Below are 21,039 nucleotides of genomic sequence, written 5' to 3' on the forward strand. Positions count from 1 at the left end.
TTGTAGGTTCATGTAGATAAACTTGACCTAATAACAGGAGTGTTTACTAATGATTATAAGAGCTTGTTTTGCTAACTTCATCCGTCTACTAAACGTTCTCCAGCTCCTCTTTCCAACTTTCCTTTGATGCTCCAGCAGCTAATCTGCTAGATGTGTGGGGTAGAGCGCTATAGGCTACGGCACTTCGGTAATCAAATCTTTGATGTGTGGACTTTTTAAAATGTAAATATAAACCAATGCACATTTTCATAGCTTGCTGGTAAATAAGTACATCGGCGTTCTTTAAAAAAAAAGCTTGGATGTGTCTGACTTCATTAATTATTCAACAGCAGTCGACAAGGTTGTTCTGGCTCTGAGGCCTATAATGCGCTAATGTTGTGTGAAGTAGACAATGCGCCTTAGGCGGGACTAACACAAATTGCCGCCCTTCTATCCCAGCAAAGTAGAATAGTAGCCTTGGCTATACAGTATCGGCCCGCAATGCACTATTATGAATGCCCGTGTGGTGGTCTACCGTTTGTAAAACAGGCATTTTACTGCTAATCCCTTTCATTTGGTTGCATACATTTCTGTTAATGCATGTATTAATTACAGTAATTTACTATTCTCATTCTCTGAGTGGAAACATTGGTTGCAGAGTTCACAACCTGTTAACGCTTGTGAGAAACAAGTTTGGGTTCATTTCATACCATTGAGCCCTTGAGAACGCATAGAAGTACCTGCTTCTCGCGAATGTCAAATGTAGGAAAGTGCCCAGCTGGGCTTGTCATTCATTTTATCAGTCAACAAAGTCTTTATTTGTTATTTTAGTATTTGATAATCCTCTCCCCCTCTAATCAACGTCTCTGATAAATAGGCTATGGATGCATTTGTTTCCATTTTAATGATTGTCAATTTCATTTTCATACTATAGCATAGCTGTCCCCTTCATACTTTCCTAGTCAATTCATTTTCTCATAGCCTACTTTTGGAAAGCCTCAAGTTAGGCCCTGTTTTTTTTTCATATGTTTTAAGGAAAGAAGTAAGATCTGCTCTTATGTCTGACATACGCTGATAGATTTGATTGAGGGTTTTACTTTTACCGGCGGTGTGTGTGTGTGTGAGTTGGCTGATTCTCTCTATACAGTGGGGCAAAACAAGTATTTAGTCAGCCACCAATTGTGCAAGTTCTCCCACTTAAAAAGATGAGAGAGGCCTGTAATGTTCATCATAGGTACACTTCAACTATGACAGACAAAATTAGGAAAAAAATCCAGAAAATCACATTGTAGGATTTTTTATGAATTTATTTGCAAATTATGGTTGAAAATAAGTATTTGGTCACCTACAAACAAGCAAGATTTCTGACTCTCACAGACCTGTAACTTCTTCTTTAAGAGGCTCCTCTGTCCTCCACTCGTTACCTGTATTAATGGCACCTGTTTGAACTTGTTATCAGTTTAAAAGACACCTGTCCACAACCTCAAACAGTCACACTCCAAACTCCACTATGGCCAAGACCAAAGAGCTGTCAAAGGACACCAGAAACAAAATTGTAGACCTGCACCAGGCTGGGAAGACTGAATCTGCAATAGGTAAGCAGCTTGGTTTGAAGAAATCAACTGTGGGAGCAATTATTAGGAAATGGAAGACATACAAGACCACTGATAATCTCCCTCGATCTGGGGCTCCACGCAAGATCTCACCCCGTGGGGTCAAAATGATCACAAGAACGGTGAGCAAAAATCCCAGAACCACACAGGGGGATCTAGTGAATGACCTGCAGGGAGCTGGGACCAAAGTAACAAAGCCTACCATCAGTAACACACTACGCCGCCAGGGACTCAAATCCTGCAGTGCCAGACGTGTCCCCCTGCTTAAGCCAGTACATGTCCAGGCCCGTCTGAAGTTTGCTAGAGAGCATTTGGATGATCCAGAAGAAGATTGGGAGAATGTCATATGATCAGATGAAACCAAAATATAACTTTTTGGTAAAAACTCAACTCGTCGTGTTTGGAGGACAAAGAATGCTGAGTTGCATCCAAAGAACACCATACCTACTGTGAAGCATGGGGGTGGAAACATCATGCTTTGGGGCTATTTTTCTGCAAAGGGACCAGGACTGATCCGTGTAAAGGAAATAATGAATGGGGTCATGTATCGTGAGATTTTGAGTGAAAACCTCCTTCCATCAACAAGGGCATTGAAGATGAAACGTGGCTGGGTCTTTCAGCATGACAATGATCCCAAACACACCGCCCGGGCAATGAAGGAGTGGCTTCGTAAGAAGCATTTCAAGGTCCTGGAGTGGCCTAGCCAGTCTCCAGATCTCAACCCCATAGAAAATCTTTGGAGGAAGTTGAAAGTCCGTGTTGCCCAGCAACAGCCCCAAAACATCACTGCTGTAGAGGAGATCTGCATGGAGGAATGGGCCAAAATACCAGCAACAGTGTGTGAAAACCTTGTGAAGACTTAAAGAAAACGTTTGACCTCTGTCATTGCCAACAAAGGGTATTTAACAAAGTATTGAGATAAACTTTTGTTTTTGACCAAATACAAATTTTTCTTCATAATTTGCAAATAAATTCATTAAAAATCCTACAATGTGATTTTCTGGAAAACATTTTCTCATTTTGTCTGTCATAGTTGAAGTGTACCTATGATGACAATTACAGGCCTCTCTCATCTTTTTAAGTGGGAGAACTTGCACAATTGGTGGCTGACTAAATACTTTTTTGCCCCACCGTAGGCCTATATTTCCATTCAGAAAGTTTGCTAAATGAACCTGTCTGGATCTATTTAATAAGAATAAAATGCTATTTTCACGATGTGATCTCGTTGAGGAATATATGCCGCTGCCATCGATTGACCGCAGCCTCTGGGTTTGTGATAATAATGAAATGTCATGATGTCCACAGTGTAATGGCTTGTTCAACTTTGTACTAAGAAGCATATCTACCGACAGTATTGGGTGAGAGACAACTGTATTAGTGTGTGTGAGACTATCAGTCTAGGACAGTGTGTTTGTGCGCGTGCCAATCCGTGCTGCTGTTAGCTACAGGAGCTTCACTCTGTTTCAGCTTACATAACCACAATAGCCATTTTCACCTCTCTCCCAAATGACCCTCCTGTCCTGAGCTCCTCGCTCTGTTCCCTTGGGGCCTTGGCCTGCCTGCCTGGGTATTCACATCATGTGGCGTCATAATACTGGGGCTCAATGCTCTAAATTCTCTGGATTCTATTACAAAAGGTTTTGAGTGCATGCTAGAGCTTTGTGTCGGGTGTGTTTGGTCACGCTAAGTGCAGTTCGTTTGAGGACATATCTGCCTCATGTGGGTCAGTCAGAAACGTCAGAGAAGCACGGTGTAGATCACATAGATCTCTCTCAATGTAGAGCAGGAGAACTTGTGGAATTTACTATTGAACGATTGTCTCTAATTAGGCATTGTCTATTTTCTGCATAAGCATTGATAATATTGTCCTGCACCTTTTCCTATATGCTATACAGGGCATTTCCTGTAAGTTATAACTTTATTGATTCTTGATTCTTATATCTAATTTATTTGTGTGGACTGTATGTTGATTGACAGGCGCTGGGCGGGTCCCAGGTGAAGCTGTCTGATGGCTCAGTGAAGACGGTAAGCACGGCGACAGCGGCCCACCTGTCCAAGCCGGCCACGACCATGCTTAGGATGACGGGCGGAGTTATCACAGCCACTAGCTCCACCCCCAGTGCTGTCTCCACCGCCGCTGCCACGGCAACTGCCAGTCAACCGGTGAGTGGGAGGAGTTTGGGGTTACCTCTGAATAGACCCTGTATCAGAACAAGATTATCTGGTCCTTTATGGAACCAAGAAGCTTCTCTTCCTGATCCCCATTTTGAAACTCCGCTCTTCCAGAACTGTTCATTAGAATGTTAGCGTCTTGCCAGAGAGAAATGCGTTCCTTTGTTTCAGCTAGAACTCCCTAAACCCAATGGCCTAGCTTTATCAGTCCGCCTCTTAATTTCAATGAATGGGATTTATCATTGAAGGGGAGCACAGGGCGGTGGACCCTAACATATTATGAAAGAGTTATGAAACTAGAAAGGTGTATTACCCGTAGCCTGTATCATTCTTTCTCTCTAAAAAATGTTTTTTTCTCAGTGTATTTATTTAATGCACAGACTGAAACCATGTGGTGATATTTCGGGCAATAAAACTGTGTGAATCTGTCTGTTTGTGTCTGTGTAACTACATCTTCACGAATGCCAGCTGTTTGTGGTTGTTTGGTTCCAGGTAGCGGAGGTGTCCGTTCAGGCCAAACCTGTATCCCACACTGTCCTGGTGGCAGCCAACCAGGCAGCAGTCATCAACGCCGCAAAGAACGCCAGCGCCGCTAACGCCGTTACCATGGCAAGGAACACCACGGCTGCCATTACCATGGCAAAGAAATCCACGGCAACCTCCGTTACCATGGCAAAGAGCGCCGCTGGTTTGGTAACCATGCAGAAGGGCGCCACGGCGCCAACTGTCACCTTGGCAAAGGGTCCCACCACCTCTGGCACCGTTGTTACCGTTGCTAAGAGCATTACCAACATGCACGTCATCAGCATGGCCAAAGGGGCGGGTTCTATGGTAGTGGGTGTGCCCAAGAGCGCCAGCACGTCATTGGTCAGTGCGGCATCGCTGTTCAGTGGGATGGTGGCTGGGGGAGGAAAGACTGCTGCTACCCTATCAGGTAGGAAGAGAATATCTCTTATGTTGTTTGAGAAAGTGCATTGCTGCTATTTTGGGACAGGTCTCTCTTTTTCTCTCAGTGGGATCACCTGTGTAAAAACAAAGCATAGATTTAAGATAAATAGATACTTTAAGTGGCCAAATGCCCCATCCAGGCTAAGAGTTGTCTCCTGTGCTCTGGTCTTGTCCAGGTATGCTGAAGATCCACTCTGGCGGGTCCAGCTCCCAGCAGACAGTGCTGACTGTCCCTGCCAACCAGCCCAAACAACTGGGAGTGGGCACGGGCACAGGAGGTGTACAGACCATACACATGCCTGTCAACAGAGGTAAGTGTGTGTTGCGATATTAAAACCCCTCGCACACAGACACACACACACACACAGTGCACCTGGGCTTTAAACGAACTGGCTCGCACACTGTGTACACTGTGTTCATTATACATTCAGTATTCATGTGTGAGTTTGTTCTTGTTGTCCCCTCGTGTGTGTGTGTGTGTGTGTGCGTGTGCGCATGCGTGTGTGTGTGTGTGCGTGCTGTGTAGTAGTCCAGTCCAGCTATGTGTCTAAAGGGCCAGCTCCCAGTAGTAGTTCCACTCCCTCCCCTGGAGCAGGAGTGGCTGCAGCTGGATTCTCCCCCAGTCCTGCTGCTGCTGCCCAGGCCTCGCCTTCCCCCTCCCTGCCCCTGGCCCAAGGTGAGAGGAGCACCATTCGCCTCCCTCTCTCTTGCCTCTCCTTCAACATCCTCCTGTCCCTCCTTCATTCCTCTCTGTGGGTGGCTCTCCCTTAATGTTTCGGCTAGGCGAGCCGAACAAGTTCTCGCATACTCCCGTAAAACACCTTCGCTTGAAAAACGAGAAAAAAGTGGCAATACTTCTGTTGGTCCATTTTGAGACGCCGTAGCCAGCATACACTCAGAAGTAATCTAAGATGACTCAAGAAATCTGTCATGATTTTCAACGTTTTTGTCGAGGAGATCTTAGTAACGCAATATTGCAATTGACTAGGATGTTTAGTGTAGTATTTCTCAAGTGAAAAAATGTGCATGCGGGCGAGTCATCTCAGGCACTTTTATTTTGTATTTTTATTTTATTTCACTTTTATTTAACTAGGCAAGTCAGTTAAGAACAAATTCTTATTTACAATGATTGCCTACCAAAAGGCCTCCTGCCGGGACAGGGGCTGGGATTAATAATAAATACAATTCAAAATATAGGACAAAACACGCATCATGACAAGAGACAACACTACATAAATAGAGACCTAAGATGACAACATAGCAAGGCAGCAACACATGACAACACAGCATGGTAGCAACACATGACCACAACATGGCAGCAGCACGACATGGTAGCAGCACAAAACGTGGTACAAACATTATTGGGCACAGACAACAGCACAAAGGGCAAGAAGGTAGAGACAACAATACATCACACAAAGCAGCCACAACTGTCAGTAAGAGTGTCCATGATTGAGTCTTTGAATGAAGAGATTGAGATTAAACTGTCCAGTTTGAGTGTTTGTTGCAGCTCGTTCCAGTCGCTAGCTGCAGCGAACTAAAAAGAGGAGCGACCCAGGGATGTGTGTGCTTTGGGGACATTTAACAGAATATGACTGGCAGAATGGGTGTTGTATGTGGAGGATGAGGGCTGCAGTAGATATCTCAGATAGGGGGGAGTGAGGCCTAAGAGGGTTTAATAAATAAGCATCAACCAGTGGATCTTGCGACTGGTATACAGAGATGACCAGTATAGAGTAGAGGTCGACTGATTATGATTTTTATACACAGATACCGATTATTGGAAGACCAAAACAGCCGATACCGATTAATCGGCCAATTTTGTATTTATTTATTTGTAATAATGACAATTACAACAATACTGAATGAACACTTATAAGAAAGCTAACGTTTCAATTCCTTGCTGTTCCTTGTTACATTAGCCTCATCTCGGGAGTTGATAGGCTTGAAGTCATAATCAGCGCAATGCTTGACGCACAACTAAGAGCTGCTGGCAAAACGCACGAAAGTGCTGTTTGAATGAATGTTTACGCGCCTGCTTCTGCCTACCACCGCTCAGTCAGATACTTAGATACTTGTATGCTCAGTCAGATTATATGCAATGCAGGACACGCTAGATAATATCTAGTAATATCATCAACCATGTGTAGTTAACTAGTGATTATGATTGATAGTTTTTTATAAGATAAGTTTAATGCTAGCTAGCAACTTACCTTGGCTTACTGCATTCGCGTAACAGGCCGTCTCCTTGTGGAGTGCAACGACAGAGAGGCAGGTCGATATTGCGTTGGACTAGTTAACTGTAAGGTTGCAAGATTGGATCCCCTGAGCTGACAAGGTGAAAATCTGTCGCTCTTGCCCCTGAACAAGGCAGTTAATCCACCGTTCCTAGGCCATCATTGAAATTAATAATGTGTTCTTAACTGACTTGCCTAGTTAAATAAAGGTACAAAAATATATATATATTTTTTTTAAAGTCGGCGCCCAAAAATCGGCCCTAATTAATCAGCCATTCCGATTAATCGGTTGACCTCTAGTATAGAGTGCAGTGATGTGTCCTATAAGGAGCATTGGTGGCAAATCTGATGGCCGAATGGTAAAGAACATCTAGCCGCTCGTGAGCACCCTTACCTGCCGATCTATAACTTACGTCTCCGTAATCTTCGGAAATCAAGGTTAGTTTGGCAGCTGGGGTAAAAGAGGAGTGATTACGATTTAGGGAACCAAGTCTATATTTAACTTAGCCTGAAGCTTTGATATGTGCTGAGAGAAGGACAGTGTACTGTCTAGCCATACTCCCAAGTACTTGTATGAGGTGACTACCTCAAGCTCTAAACCCTCAGAGGTAGTGATCACACCGGAGAGGGGCGTTCTTCTTACCAAACCACATGCCCTTTGTTTTGGAGGTGTTCAGAACAAGATTAAGAGTAGAGAAAGCTTGTTGGATGCTAAGAAGGCTTTGTTGTAGAGCGTTTAACACAAAATCCGGGGAGCTGAGTATAAGACTGTATAATCTGCATATAAATGGATGAGAGCGCATCCTACTGCCTGAGCTATGTTGTTGATGTAAATTAAGAAGAGCGTGGGGCCTAGGATCGAGCCTTGGGGTACACCCTTGGTGACAGGCATTGGCTGAGACAGCAGATGTTCTGACATTATACTCTGCACTCTTTGAGGGAGAGGTAGTTAGCAAACCAGGCCAAAGACCCCTCAGAGACACCAATACTCCTCCCACAAGAATGGAGTGGTCTACCGTATCAAAAGCTTTGGACAATTCAATAAAAGTAGCAATAAAAGTAGCAGCACAACATTGCTTAGAAGTTACATCATTGAGAACCTTTTAAGGTTGCAGTGACATATCCGTAAACTGAGCGGAAACCAGATTGCATACCAGAAAGAATACTATAGAAAGCCAGTCATTTGATTATTGACAAGTTTTTCCAGCACTTTTGATAAACGGGGCAAAATAGAAGGCCTATAACAGTAAGGATCAGCTTGATCTCCCCCTTTAAATAAAGGATGAACCGTGGCTGCCTTCCAAGCAATGGGAACCTACACAGAGAGGAGAGACAGGTTTAAAAGGTCAGAGAGAGGCTTGGTGATGACAGGGGCAGTAACTTTAAAGAAGAAAGGGTCTAAACCATCTGACCCAGATGTTTTTTTGGGGTCAAGTTTAAGGAGCTCCTTTAGCACCTCAGACTCAGTGACCGCCTGCAGGGAGAAACTTTGTAGCGGGGCAGGGGAAAAAGAGGGAGAGGCATCAGGGCTAGTCGCATTAGAAGGGGTGGGAGATGAGGAAATGTTGGACAGGCAAGGAGGCATGGCTTAGTCAAATAGGAATCCTGACTTAATGAAGTGGTGATTAAAGAGCTCAGCCATGTGCTTCTTGTCGGTAACAACCACATCATCAATTTAAAGGGACATGGGCAGCTGTGAGGAGGAGGGTTTATTCTCCAGGTCTTTAACCATTTTCCAGAACCCCATGGGGTTAGACCCACAGAGAGCGAACTGCTCCTTAAAGTAACTAACTTTGGCCTTCCGGTTAGCCTGAGTGCACTTATTTCTCATTAGCCTGAACAAGACTCAGTCAGCTGAGTATGCGAGCCTTTCGCCAAATGCAATTCTTGAGGTGGTGTAACTCTGCAAAAAAACGGTTGAACCAGGACCTGAACCTGTTTTTCATTTTCTTTGTGGGGACATGTTTGTTAACAATACCACTGAAAATATGAAAAAAATAAGGTCCAAGCGCCTTCGACAGAGGGGATCAAGCTGATTCTATACCAATTTACAGACGTCAGGTCATGAAGGAAGGCTTGCTCATTAAAAACATTTAGCAAGAGTCTATGACAAATCAGGACAGGTAATTTCACTGAGCAGCCATTAAGAACAGAGGCTGTAAAGCAGTGATTTCTGAAGTCATTACAGAAAACACCAGACCGATACCTATCAAGATTATTTATGAGGATAACAGAGTAGCCTTTTCTGGGTGGTTGGAGTCATACCTTGTGGGATTGATAATAATCTGAGAAACATTTAGGGAGTCCCATTGCTTTAGGACTTTGTCAGGTGGTTAAAGCATGTCCAAATTGGGTCTGGCAACAGTAGATGGGCCGGTGTGTACATTCACATTTCAGGATATCATTAACAATCAAGGCACAGCAGAGGACAGGGAGAGCTCTGCAGTGTAGGTTTATGACAATTGAATGTGCATTAGATGGCAACAAGATCATATTGTACTGCAATTTCATCAGGTAACATGAATACAAAGCCAGCGAGAGGTGGTTAGAATGGGATGGGATGGGAGGCCAAGAGTCAGAATCCCGAGTGTGGGAACAAACAGTCTTTCCCACGGTTGGGTGAACATGAAAGTTCATAGTCAACAAAGCATGCAGGAGTCATGGGGCAAATAGCAAAATGCACGAGAAAAAATATATATAACGACTTGGGGACATCCATTGTAAGTTTATAGTCACTCGCCCCAACAGTGCCTGTGTGCTGGAGGCGAGCGAAAGCTCGGGAGAGAGGGGGGAGTGTGGTGGGCGTACCTGTACCATACAAGGGGAGACAACCAGGGCAGATGGTGAAGAGAGAGGTGGGAGTGTGGTGGGGGTACCTGTACCAGACAGGGGAAGACAGGCCAGGGCAGACGGTGAACAGAGAGGGGGGAGTGTGGTGGGGGTACCTGTACCAGACAGGAGGAGACAACCAGGGCAGACGGTGAACAGAGAGGGGAGAGTGTGGTGGGGGTACCTGTACCAGACAGGAGGAGACAACCAGGGCAGACGGTGAACAGAGAGGGGAGAGTGTGGTGGGGGTACCTGTACCAGACAGGGGAAGACAGGCCAGGGCAGACGGTGAACAGATCACCAGGTGGAATCCAAGCAGCAGTGCAGCAGGCAATGGGAGTAGGTGTCACACGCACTTGGGAGATGCTTTTATTTCTAGAGGCAGAAATCTTATAGAAAATGCCAGTGGATGGTCACTGAACATTCTTCAAAGGTCTCTGGATTTGGGTGGGGTAGCCTGTGAGACTCCTGCCATTTGTTGGGCTCAAAGGCTTCAACACCTCTCACTTCACACCTCAGTTCTACTGGAAGTTATATCTGGTCTTTCTCAGTTCCAGGTTGGATGGTGTCCTCTGGTCTCTGCTGTTTGTTTGCCAGAGCACCCTCTTGGAAAAATGAATATTTGGTAGTAGTAATCCTTCCAAGTAATTTTGTCCAAAATTAGGTTGCAGGTTTGGAGTTTTGATCTGGAGTGAAGGTTATGCTGTGGAGAGTAGCATCCTGTATGTCCCTGCCGAAAAATCCAAGTTTATCTAACTCCAAATCTATCTTTTTGTAAAAAAAAACATGTTGAAAAATGCGAGAGCTCACATGCAGCAATGTCTCTCCCTCCCTCCCTTTTACTTAATTGACTAATCCCTACTGTTGACCAATCGCCAATGAGGGGTCGTAGACTTCGGCTTGCCGAAGAACCCTTGCCAAAGTCCAAAACGAACAAAAACGTCACAAAATGTTGTCATAAATGGTTAAATAAAGGTTAAATAGAAATAAATAAAAAAGGATATACACACAAGCTGTTACAAGCGGTTTCGGCTGGGAATCGCCCGGACGCCCCTTAGCCTTCCTTTCTCTTTCCTCCACACATTCAGCTCTCCATCTCTCCTTTTCACCTCACGTTTCTACCACTTAACAATTCCTCCACTTTTTACACTTCCACCAACTCCTCTCTTCCACTCTCTCCCCCTTCTTCCTTGTAAAGGTTGCATTTTGTCTTGTTTGTGTTTTGAGCCCCATCTCGTTCTCTGTATCTCCCGTCTCCTCTACAGTGAAGACAGAGCCAGGAGTCTGTACACCCGTCTCTGCTACACCTGCCCCGTCGCCCCCTGTAACAACCCCTGTTGCCTTCTCCACCCATGTAGCTGCTCCTCCCACTGCCTTCGCCTCAGTCAAACAGGAGCAGGGGGCCGACACCAGCTCACACCAGCACGTCGAGGTCATCAAGTAAGGACAACTCGGGTGCAATATGAGTTATTACAAACCTGAACTAAGCTCATACCACATCAGTTACACTATAAATGGCGTTGGCCTTTGGCTAACAAGCAGGGACTACTTAGATATATCTCAGACAAAACAGTATATGCTATGAAAAGGACGGGCTATTGGCGAACAACGAAGCACCAAACCGTTAGCATAGCAGCACTAGCATTGTTCTACACCACAGAAGCAAAGTGGGTTATTGGATGTGGATGGTTTGGGCACTACACCCAGACCTATGGGTTTTCTTGAGAGTCTGTTGGTGTCCTGCTAGTGTTAATGTGTTTGTGCCTCTCCTGGCTCCTCAGCACGGAACACATAGAGACCCTCATGCAGCTGCTCACCGCCGTGGTGAAGAAATCCCCCCTCATCGTACCAGAGAAGAGTAAGCTCCCTTCCTCATTGTCTTTGTTCTCACTCCTGATTCTCTTTACATCCATTCTTCTTAGACCAGGTGCCATGTAAATAAAGCTTGAGTGAGACGGATGGGATGTTAAACCGGTGGTCATTAAAAATCCCATGCCACTTATCGCAAGACTAGGGGTGTTTAAAAGTCCCAACCTGGTCCCATTTCTCATTCTTAATTGGCGTATCACTCCTCACCTCTCCACCATACTATCTAATGTGTGGTGAGCGTTCGGGCACATAATGGTCGTCGGTGCATCACCCGAGTGGTTGCCACACATTGGTGGTGGATGGGGTGAGTTTCCCCCTTACGATGTAAAGTGCTTTGAGTGCCTTAGTTGGTAGAATGGCGCTATATAAATCCTATCTCTTAGTATTATTATTATGTAGATAGTGTATGCTGTGTGTTGTCTGGTTAATATTGTGTTGTATTGTTCAGCCGAGGACTCCCATCCGTTCTGTGCAGTGTCTACTGAGCAATATTACTCCTGGAACATTGGGAAACGCAGGGCAGCAGAGGTAAAGATTGTTTGTTTGTGTTGTTGGCTGTGTGTTTGTTAGTCTGGCTGTGTACAACATGTACAACAGTGTTCATTAGTGTTGTTTATGCATGTGTTTACACGTGACTTTGACTCTGCATATTTTCTGCTTACCTCATGTCTCCCTGTCCAGTCGGATTCTTCTCTCTCTCTATTTTTGCTCCGTCATCATCCTCCTCTTTTATCTCTACAAAATACACACACACACACACACACACACACACACACACACACACGTTTACCCCAGATGCTGCCTAGAGCCCCTGTAAACCCATTATCTATGGAGACAGTCTAGACTGGTTTTCTTCTCTCTATCTGACAGTCAGTCTCTCAGACAGCAGTGTTCTATGCTGCCTGCCCCAGAGCCCAGACTTATTCTACCCAGGAAAATAGTATGATGATTATGAGGTTAATGGTCCACCCGAGGCTTACTACTGACTCTGTTATGGTAACTCATATCTCCTATGAACTCATAAAGGAGGTTCAGAGGGAGTAATGCCCGAAGACACCCTGGAGAGGGCTGGCTCTGTGCTGTCTAGCTAAAATCCAATTTGTTAAAATCCTCTGTTTAGTCCATATCAACAGACTCCATGTGATTAATATGCTAAATAATATTTGAGTGACAGGTGCTGAAAGAGAATAAATGGAGATTTCTGAGAATTGTGAGGAATCAGAGCTGTCATTCGTCTATTAATTATATTGTACTATGTCTTCTGACCCATGTTTTACATTGTGATTGTCATTAATAAAGACATTATGAAAGAAAAAAGCAATCAGAGCTATCTCCATTATAATGTGCAAAGTGTGTTGACTGTTTTGTATTTAGTATGTATATACATGTAACTGCCAAAATAAAGGAAACGCCATCATAAAGTGTCTTAATAGGACGTTGGGCCACCACAAACCAGAACAGCTTCAATGCATCTTGGCATAGGTTCTACAAGTGTCTGGAACTCTACTGGAGTGATGTGACACCATTCTTCCTCGAAATTCCATAATTTGGTGTTTTATTTGATGGAAAACTCTCTCAGGGACCGCTCCAGAATCTCCCATAAGTGTTCAATTGGGTTAATATCTATTGACTTGATCCCATGGCATATGGTTTACATTGTTTTCATGCTCATCCAACCATTCAGTGACCACTTCTATCCTGTGAATGGGGGCATTGTCATCCTATGGGAGCATAGACATGGTAGCCAAAATAATGGCCTGCTCAGCATTTTTATACATGACCCTAAGCATTATGGGATGTTAATTGCATAATTAACCCAGGAACCACATCTGTGTGGAAGCACCTGCTTTCAAAATACTTTGTATCCCTCATTTACACAAGTTTTTCCATTATTTTGGCAAGTACCTGTGTGTTGATTTGAGTGCACTTGAAATAAAGTTGATATGGTTGTCTCATTGTAGCTCCAGCGTGCGGTAGCAGTGAAGCGTGTGGTCCAGGATGTATTGGAGCGCTGCCCCCGCCTGCAGGCCCTCACCCCCCCTAAGACCAGAGAGGTGGTCCAGTGGTGCCGACAGAGAGGCTACACACCCCCGGACCCCGAGCCCCTACGCAGCAGCAGGCCTGACGAAGGAACCATAGAGGACATCCTCACACAGATAGACAACGAACCAGGTAGGGTGGGGGAAGGTGAAGAGGGCTGTTGTGTGTGTGAGAGAGAGAGAGAGAGAGAGAGAGCGCATGCCTCTAACTCTATTATGTGGCATTTTGTAACCTTTGTCAATGTACTGTGTTATTAGTGCTAGTATGCAGGCCTGCCTGGTATTCACAGGCAGTCCTAATTAATTCTGTCTATTGTTCCTGTTCCTGCGTGGAGGAAAAAGGAGGCCTCTAGCCTGATGAGTCACACACCAGGCTGAGAGCCCAAACAGCCAAGCTCTGTTCTTTGCTCTGATCGCTATGGCCCAAATGCACACACTCTTTGGCTCTCTCTCTTTCACACACTCTCTCTACCTCACTCACTCTCACTGTCTTTCTCTGCATGTCTAAATACAAAGTTAGGAACAGATGTGCTCAGCCTTGACACCTGTTTAAAGCTCTCACCTGTTTAAAGCTCTCACCTGTTTAAAGCTCTCACCTGTTTAAAGCTCTCACCTGTTAGCCTATTTTCTGACGGTTATTTTCAAGATGTAATTCATATAAAGAGCAAGAAAGTCTTTATTTACGGTACACCAAAGTTGTTTATTTACATTTCTCTAAATTGTCCATTTATCTTGATTCAACCTCTGTCCTTCAACTCCTTCTATGGAGTACAGAGCAATATACACTGTGTACAAAATGACTGACCAGGTGAAAGCTATGATCCCTTATTCAATCAGTGTAGATGAGATCTGAGAGACAACAATTGAGACATGGATTGTGTATGGATAGAGAACATAGATAGAGTACATTCTCGGTTTTTGGAACCTCTACCTTTGTGTGTGTGAAAGACCTCTACCTTTGTGTGTGTTAACTTGTGTGTATACATCATTGTTTAGAGTGCCCCTCTACCCTGGGTAGCTGTGAGGAGTTGGTCCAGCGGTTGGAGCAGCTGCAGACCCTGCTGAAGACTGAGCCAGAGGATGATGATGATGAAGTCCTAGACATCGTCAGTGTGACCCCGCCCTCTCAGAAGTTAAAGGTCAAAGAAGAGGAACAGGAAACGGACCCCGAGCCCAAGTACTTCCTGGCCCCATGCCCCTCGGCCCAGTTTGTCAGCGAAACAGCCCAACAGGTGAGGAGCTACAGTGCCTTGCAAAAGTATTCACCTCCCTTGGCGTTTTTCCTATATTGTTGCATTACAACCTGTAATTTACATAGATTTTTATTTGGATTTCATGTAATGGACATACACAAAATTGTCCAAATTCGTGAAGTAAATTGAAAAAAAAAAACGTATTTAAAAAGATTAACTGGTGCGTGCATATGTATTCACCCCCTTTGCTATGAAGCCCCTAAATAAGATCTGGTACAACCAATTACCTTCAGAAGTCATATCATTAATTCGATAAAGTCCACGTGTGCAATCTAAGTGTCACATGATCTGTCACATGATCTCAGTATATATACACCTGTTCTGAAAGTCCCCAGAGTCTGCAACACCACAAATCAAGTGGCACCACCAAGCAAGTGGCACCACGAAGACCAATGAGCTCTCCAAACAGGTCAGAGACAAAGTTGTGGAGAACTACAGATCAGGGCTGGGTTATAGAAAAATATCAGAAACTTTGAACATCCCACAGAGCACCATTAAATCCATTATTAAAAATGGAAAGAATATGGCACCACAACAAACCTGCCAAGAGAGGGCCGCCCACCAAAACTGACGGACCAGGCAAGGAGGGCATTAATCAGAGAGGCAGCAAAGAGACCAAGGACAACCCTGAAGGAGCTGCAAAGCTCCACAGCGGAGATTGGAGTATCTGTCCACAGGACCACTTTAAGCCGTACACTCCACAGAGCTGGGCTTTACTGAAGTGACCAGAAAAAAGACATAGCTTAGAGAAAAAAATAGGCAAACGTGTTCGCCAAAAGGCATGCGGGAGAGTCCCCAAACATATGCAAGAAGGTACTCTGGGTCAGATGAGACTAAAATGTAGCTTTTTAGCCATCAAGGAAAACGCTATGTCTGGCGCAAACCCAACACCTCTCATCACCCCGAGAACGCCATCCCCACATTGAAGCATGGTGGTGGAAGCATGCTGTGGGGATGTTTTTCATTGGGAGGGACTGGGAAACTGGTCAGAATTCAAGGAATGATGGATGGTGCTAAATACAGGGAAATTCCTGACTGAAACCTGTTTCAGTCTTCCAGAGATTTGAGACTTGGACAGAGGTTCACATTCCAGCAGGACAATGACCCTAAGCATACTGCTAAAGCAACACTCGAGTGGTTTAAAGGGAAACATTTAAATGTCTTGGAATGACCTAGTCAAAGCTCAGACCTCAATCTAATTTAGAATCTGTGGTATGACTTAAAGATTGCTGTACACCAGCAGGAAGTCATCCAACTTGAAGGAGCTGGAGCAGTTTTGCCTTAAAGAATGGGCAAAAATCCCAGTGGCTCGATGTACCAAACTTATAGAGACATATCCCAAGAGACTTGCAGCTGTAATTGCTGCAAAAGGTGGCACTACAAAGTATTGTCTTTGGGGGGGTGAATAGTTATGCACGCTCAAGTTTTCCGTTTTTTTGTAGAGCAATAAAAAATATTTTGCATCTTCAAAGTGGTAGGCATGTTTTGTAAATCAAATGATACAAACCCCACCAAAAATCGATTTTCATTCCAGGTTGTAAAAGGCAACAAAATAGGAAAATTGCCAAGGGGGGTGAATACTTTTGCAAGGCACTGTATCTGGTCAGCACCGACAAATAAGGCAGTTGGTCGAAGTTGACCCTTACTTAGGATTGCACAACTTTGATCCTCCATGGCCACAGTGTGTGCTGGCTTTTCTTCTTGCCATATAAGTATACCGATTTACCTGGGAGGAAACCAAGTATGTGCACTTTGCAGTGAAATTCAATCCTCAGTGGACAATTGTCCTTTGCAGACTAGAGGTTGGCTATGAAAGTTGATAAGCACCTAAAAATCGGCAGCTTTCACAGTGCTGTATTAAGATGCTAGAGGATTGTGGGATGAGGATAATCCTGGAAAAAGAGTGTAAAAATATACACTCCTAGCATCAGCACAACTGTGTAAAGTATCTTCTGGTAACAAGACACAGCATCTCCTAACTTAAGTCTCACTCTTTCGCTCTCCCTTCTCCCCTAACCCTCTCCTTTCTCCATCTCTATCAGATTGGTGTGGCCTTTCAGCAGGTGGAGGTGGAGAAGAATGTTTTTGCTCCAGTGATCGAGGCCATGATTCTCAAGGTCAGTTACTCCAGATGCCTCAAACACAACACAGCATAATGAACAATGAGAATGAAAGTCGGCCTCACCTAAAGATAGGCATCATTCACGAGATTGACAATACATTTTTCCTGTGTCCCTCTGTGCACCAGTCTTTGTTCTTGTTCTCATATAAGATGTTGTGTAGATTGTAGGGTATGATAAGTGTTTCTGTCTTTTGTAGGCGACAGAGCAGTTTGCTAGTGACATCCTGAGAGAAGCTCTGGCTGGAGCCCATGTAAAATCCCACCAAAACAGGTGAGACAACCTCATTTTCCCATTACACACTGAGCTGGTATACTAACCACTGAGAATGTATTATATTTGTCCCTATTAAATACACTATTAGGTCAATGAATATCTTCCTGATGTGTCCTCAGGGCTCCCAGAGAGATCACAGCCATAAACATTCACCAGGCGTCCAGCAGCATCCCCACATGTGACTTCCTCACCAACACGCACATGGGCTACATGACCAAGGAGGACTGATTACACACAACCTTATACACAACCTAACTAAGAACAACGGCCACTCAGACTGAGAGAGATACATGCACACTGGCTACTAGGGCTGGGAATTACCAGGGACCTCACGATACAATATTTATCATGATACTTACGCGCCGATACGATATGTATTGCGATTCTCACAATTCTATATGTATTGCAATTCAATACTGTGATTTCATTGCGATTTGATGTTCTAAACATATTGCTCACCATATGTCTGCTGCCGAGGGACAAGAGAGAGCCATGAGAACGAGTTTTTATCATGGAAATAAAAATGATGAAAACAAATTGGCTCCCTATTTAAAAAGAAAATGAAGAACAAACTCTGAAGGAAAAATGCTAGAGTTTTGGTGCAGGTTACAGACAGCTAGCGCAATAATAATATTGCGAAATTGTCAAAACGATACGATATATCATCAGAAATAATGTCCCAATATGTAACTGTATCGATATTTCCCCCATCACTACTGGCTACTCACATCAGTCTCACTAGCTGAGAGACGGGCAGTAAGAGCTGCAGAACGAGCATATGGACCTGCCTCTGGGGTTAAACTGAACTGTCGGGCCGGCAGAAGAGCACAACAGAGAAACAGTCCGAGCGCTGCAGGAATGCTCCGACCTCCCCTGGAAGACCATCTCACCAACCGACATTTTAAACCATTAGTCAGCTACTTTTCATATCTCAGTATCATAAAGTAGAATCAAGAACACAGACAACACCAAACACCTGGGTGGAATTCAGGACTCCACAACCTTCTGAACATTAAGATATGACATGATCTCTAAACCCTTAGCAGAGTCCAAAACGTGTACATTTCCTCCAATAGTTCTAGAATACTGGACTGTTGGCTTTCATCGTTTTCCAATTCTCAGCGCTGCTCAGGCTATTTCTCCAACCGTCGCCAAGTTCAAATGAATAGCGGGGAGCCATGTTGGTTGGGAATTTGGGGGAGGTGCGCAGTCAGGCTGTGCATCCCCTGCGGATGGTGGTCGTAGATCCAGATGTGTCACAGTGGGCCGCAGGACTATCGCGTCTCTGCGTCTGTGGACTCTGAATTAGCTTTATTTTGTTATGGGGTCCCCACTCCCCTGACATTTTAGTGATAGAAAATCGGGTCCCCGTTGGAATGCCGTTGCTTTACTCTATATGACGACAGATCAGTATATCTGTTCTACTCAATAAACAGTATTTCTATAACGCTGTGCCCTACTGAATGCGACCCCGGGGATCAATCATAACATACCTGGCTTAACCGTTTCTTTCATAATCTGTTTTAGATTGTATAACTGGTTTACCGGACAGTCAGACTAATGTACTTTATCCACTGACTTAATCACAGCTGGGCTCAGTCTGGTCCCTTTAACGCACCACATTGTGTGGTGCACAATGTGAGATAAGCCTTGTAATTGAACATTGTTGGTCTTAAACATTGTCGAATGCTTCAAAATAGATGTCTATGGGACAGTGTGTCTGGTGTCCTCTCTCTCACCTTGTAACAGGATTATGTGTGAATCAAATGGTTGAATTTGTCTCTCAAATGGCCACAACAATGCACGCCACTAGGCCAAATATGTGCTTTGATTGAAACTAAACACGTGTAGGCTGTGCTAGTTTGTTAACGCCATCTGCTCGAGAATTTGCTCGCTGGCCTAATTCAAAGCAACAGTGTAGGTTCCTTTGAAACTGTACCCTATAACTCAAGAAGATGTAAATGCATATCCTCATGAAACTCAGTTGAGATGAAATGGTCGGGATGCAAATGCCGCGTGGAAGTGTCACCAGTAAAACTTGAAGAATGATAATTCACGATCGACAGTGAGAAATGCACAAGTAGAGCAGAGACTGTGTAGAGTAGAGAATTCTGCTTCGGGACCTTTAGCTGTCGTGAAAAAAGATCCAGAGAAGTCTGATCCGCAGCCTCGGCCATTAAAGTATTGTCTGTCTGACAGTCACAGGGAGGAGAGTAAAGTGGCTTACAGACCTACTGTACATCAGACCAGACGATGACCCCCCCCCCAACAACAGTCTTAATACCATTGTACTCTTCTGGGAAACAGTGTTCTTTTCATTCAGTCAATTCAAGATTTAGAAATCAGAATGCAATTGGTTCAATTATTTTACATGAGGGATTTTAGACTCACAGATTATTAAAAAAACTTGTCCTGAATTGACTGAGTTGAAATGCAACAGGGCCCAATCCTGACTGTTGTGTTTGTGTCTAGACTGTTCTCAAGTGTCACATATCAGCCTGATCACAGATCTGTGTGTGTTTCAGCCGACTAAGCATGTATGCAATGACAACAATAGCCAGAGGAGTCGAGCTGAACATGCACATACAGATCTGGGACCAGGCTAGATGGATATGTCAATGAAGGAGTGCTATAACTTGAAGTGTTGGACAGTAGGGATGGAGGGCCCACATCTGTGTGAGTCCAAGATTAACGTTGTGTTTTTTACTTGGTCCACTCCCCTCTGGAGTAGGGTTGACCGTCAATTGTTGGTAAAGTGCATTTGTAACGTTATGTTTTCGATACAGTATGTATGTCCCTACCACTATGACTGTGTATTTGTGTACATTGTGTGTATGACTGACTGTTTTTGTTTGTTCACTTCATATCAAGCCCCGCTACCAGCAAAGTCATTACTATGGTGTGTTAGAATGTGTTTGTGTGCATTATTTATGTTTCTTGTGTTAGTGTGTGTGTGTTGGGGTAAATGTGGTGTGAATATGGGTGTACTGTGTACCTGTATACGAGAGTGAGAGAAAGTTAAGGTGAATTAATGAAAATATCTTTGAATATGATGCATTTTGGATGTTGTGTGTACATGGTTGTTGGTGGACATTTAGCTTGTGTAGGAGTGAAGATGATAGGTGTTATGTTTCAGTATGAATCTGGTAAGTGTGTGGTGTGCTCACTCTAAACTGAGTGGTCACCTTGCCCGTTTGACCAAACTTTATGTATTGTAGAAATAATATCAATTGACCATTATATTTTCATTTTCCAGTGCACACCAAAAATATGATCAATATTCTTGTATTAAAATGGAAAACTTGTTTATAAAACTGTGGTTGTTTTTGAAGTGACTTAGCGTCTTGTTATCCCCCCTCCGCCCCAGGATGCCCTTTCCCGATTCCCTCACTCCCTCTTCCTCCCTCTATCTCTCTTTCTCTGAGAACTTCTTCACACTTTAAAAAAAAATACAGTCGGCTACTCATATTACTCAAATGTAAACTTGCCTACTTGCTACATCTCGCCCGCTTCCTCTGGAAGTAGAACAGGACACTCGTCCGACCATTGCCGCCCTTGAAACAGCCCACAGTAAACAGAATTGCTTCGTTGAGCCAACATTCCGACAGTATAAATGGTAATAGCAGAGCAATGTTTTTGACGCAGCTGAAATGCATTGACATTTTTAGCTGAAATTGCAGTAACAGCCCGTTCCATTCATTTTC

General features: G+C 44.1%; 1 protein-coding gene across 9 annotated transcripts in view; it reads left to right on the forward strand.

Moving 5' to 3' along the window:
* The window catches only part of LOC110508348 (YEATS domain-containing protein 2), a 63,203-nt gene extending 42,554 nt beyond the window's left edge, over window positions 1-20,649 (forward strand). For 4 of the 9 annotated variants that reach the window (XM_021588797.3, XM_021588799.3, XM_036965946.2 and 1 more), the window contains exons 19-30: window positions 3,570-3,755; window positions 4,257-4,698; window positions 4,889-5,023; window positions 5,239-5,388; window positions 11,044-11,218; window positions 11,560-11,636; window positions 12,096-12,175; window positions 13,609-13,819; window positions 14,683-14,918; window positions 16,982-17,056; window positions 17,259-17,332; window positions 17,455-20,649. In XM_021588797.3, the coding sequence (XP_021444472.3) occupies window positions 3,570-3,755; window positions 4,257-4,698; window positions 4,889-5,023; window positions 5,239-5,388; window positions 11,044-11,218; window positions 11,560-11,636; window positions 12,096-12,175; window positions 13,609-13,819; window positions 14,683-14,918; window positions 16,982-17,056; window positions 17,259-17,332; window positions 17,455-17,563 (1,950 nt within the window). In that variant the 3' untranslated portion in view covers window positions 17,564-20,649. The remainder of the gene's footprint in view (window positions 1-3,569; window positions 3,756-4,256; window positions 4,699-4,888; window positions 5,024-5,238; window positions 5,389-11,043; window positions 11,219-11,559; window positions 11,637-12,095; window positions 12,176-13,608; window positions 13,820-14,682; window positions 14,919-16,981; window positions 17,057-17,258; window positions 17,333-17,454) is intronic. The other 5 variants (XM_036965947.2, XM_090225888.1, XM_090225887.1 and 2 more) reach the window with 2 other exon arrangements.
* Window positions 20,650-21,039: the final 390 nt, after the last annotated feature.

Source organism: Oncorhynchus mykiss, chromosome 28 (assembly GCF_057628025.1).
Source record: "Oncorhynchus mykiss isolate SJ-2025 chromosome 28, ASM5762802v1, whole genome shotgun sequence".
In the NCBI taxonomy this organism is placed as follows: Eukaryota; Metazoa; Chordata; class Actinopteri; order Salmoniformes; family Salmonidae; genus Oncorhynchus; species Oncorhynchus mykiss.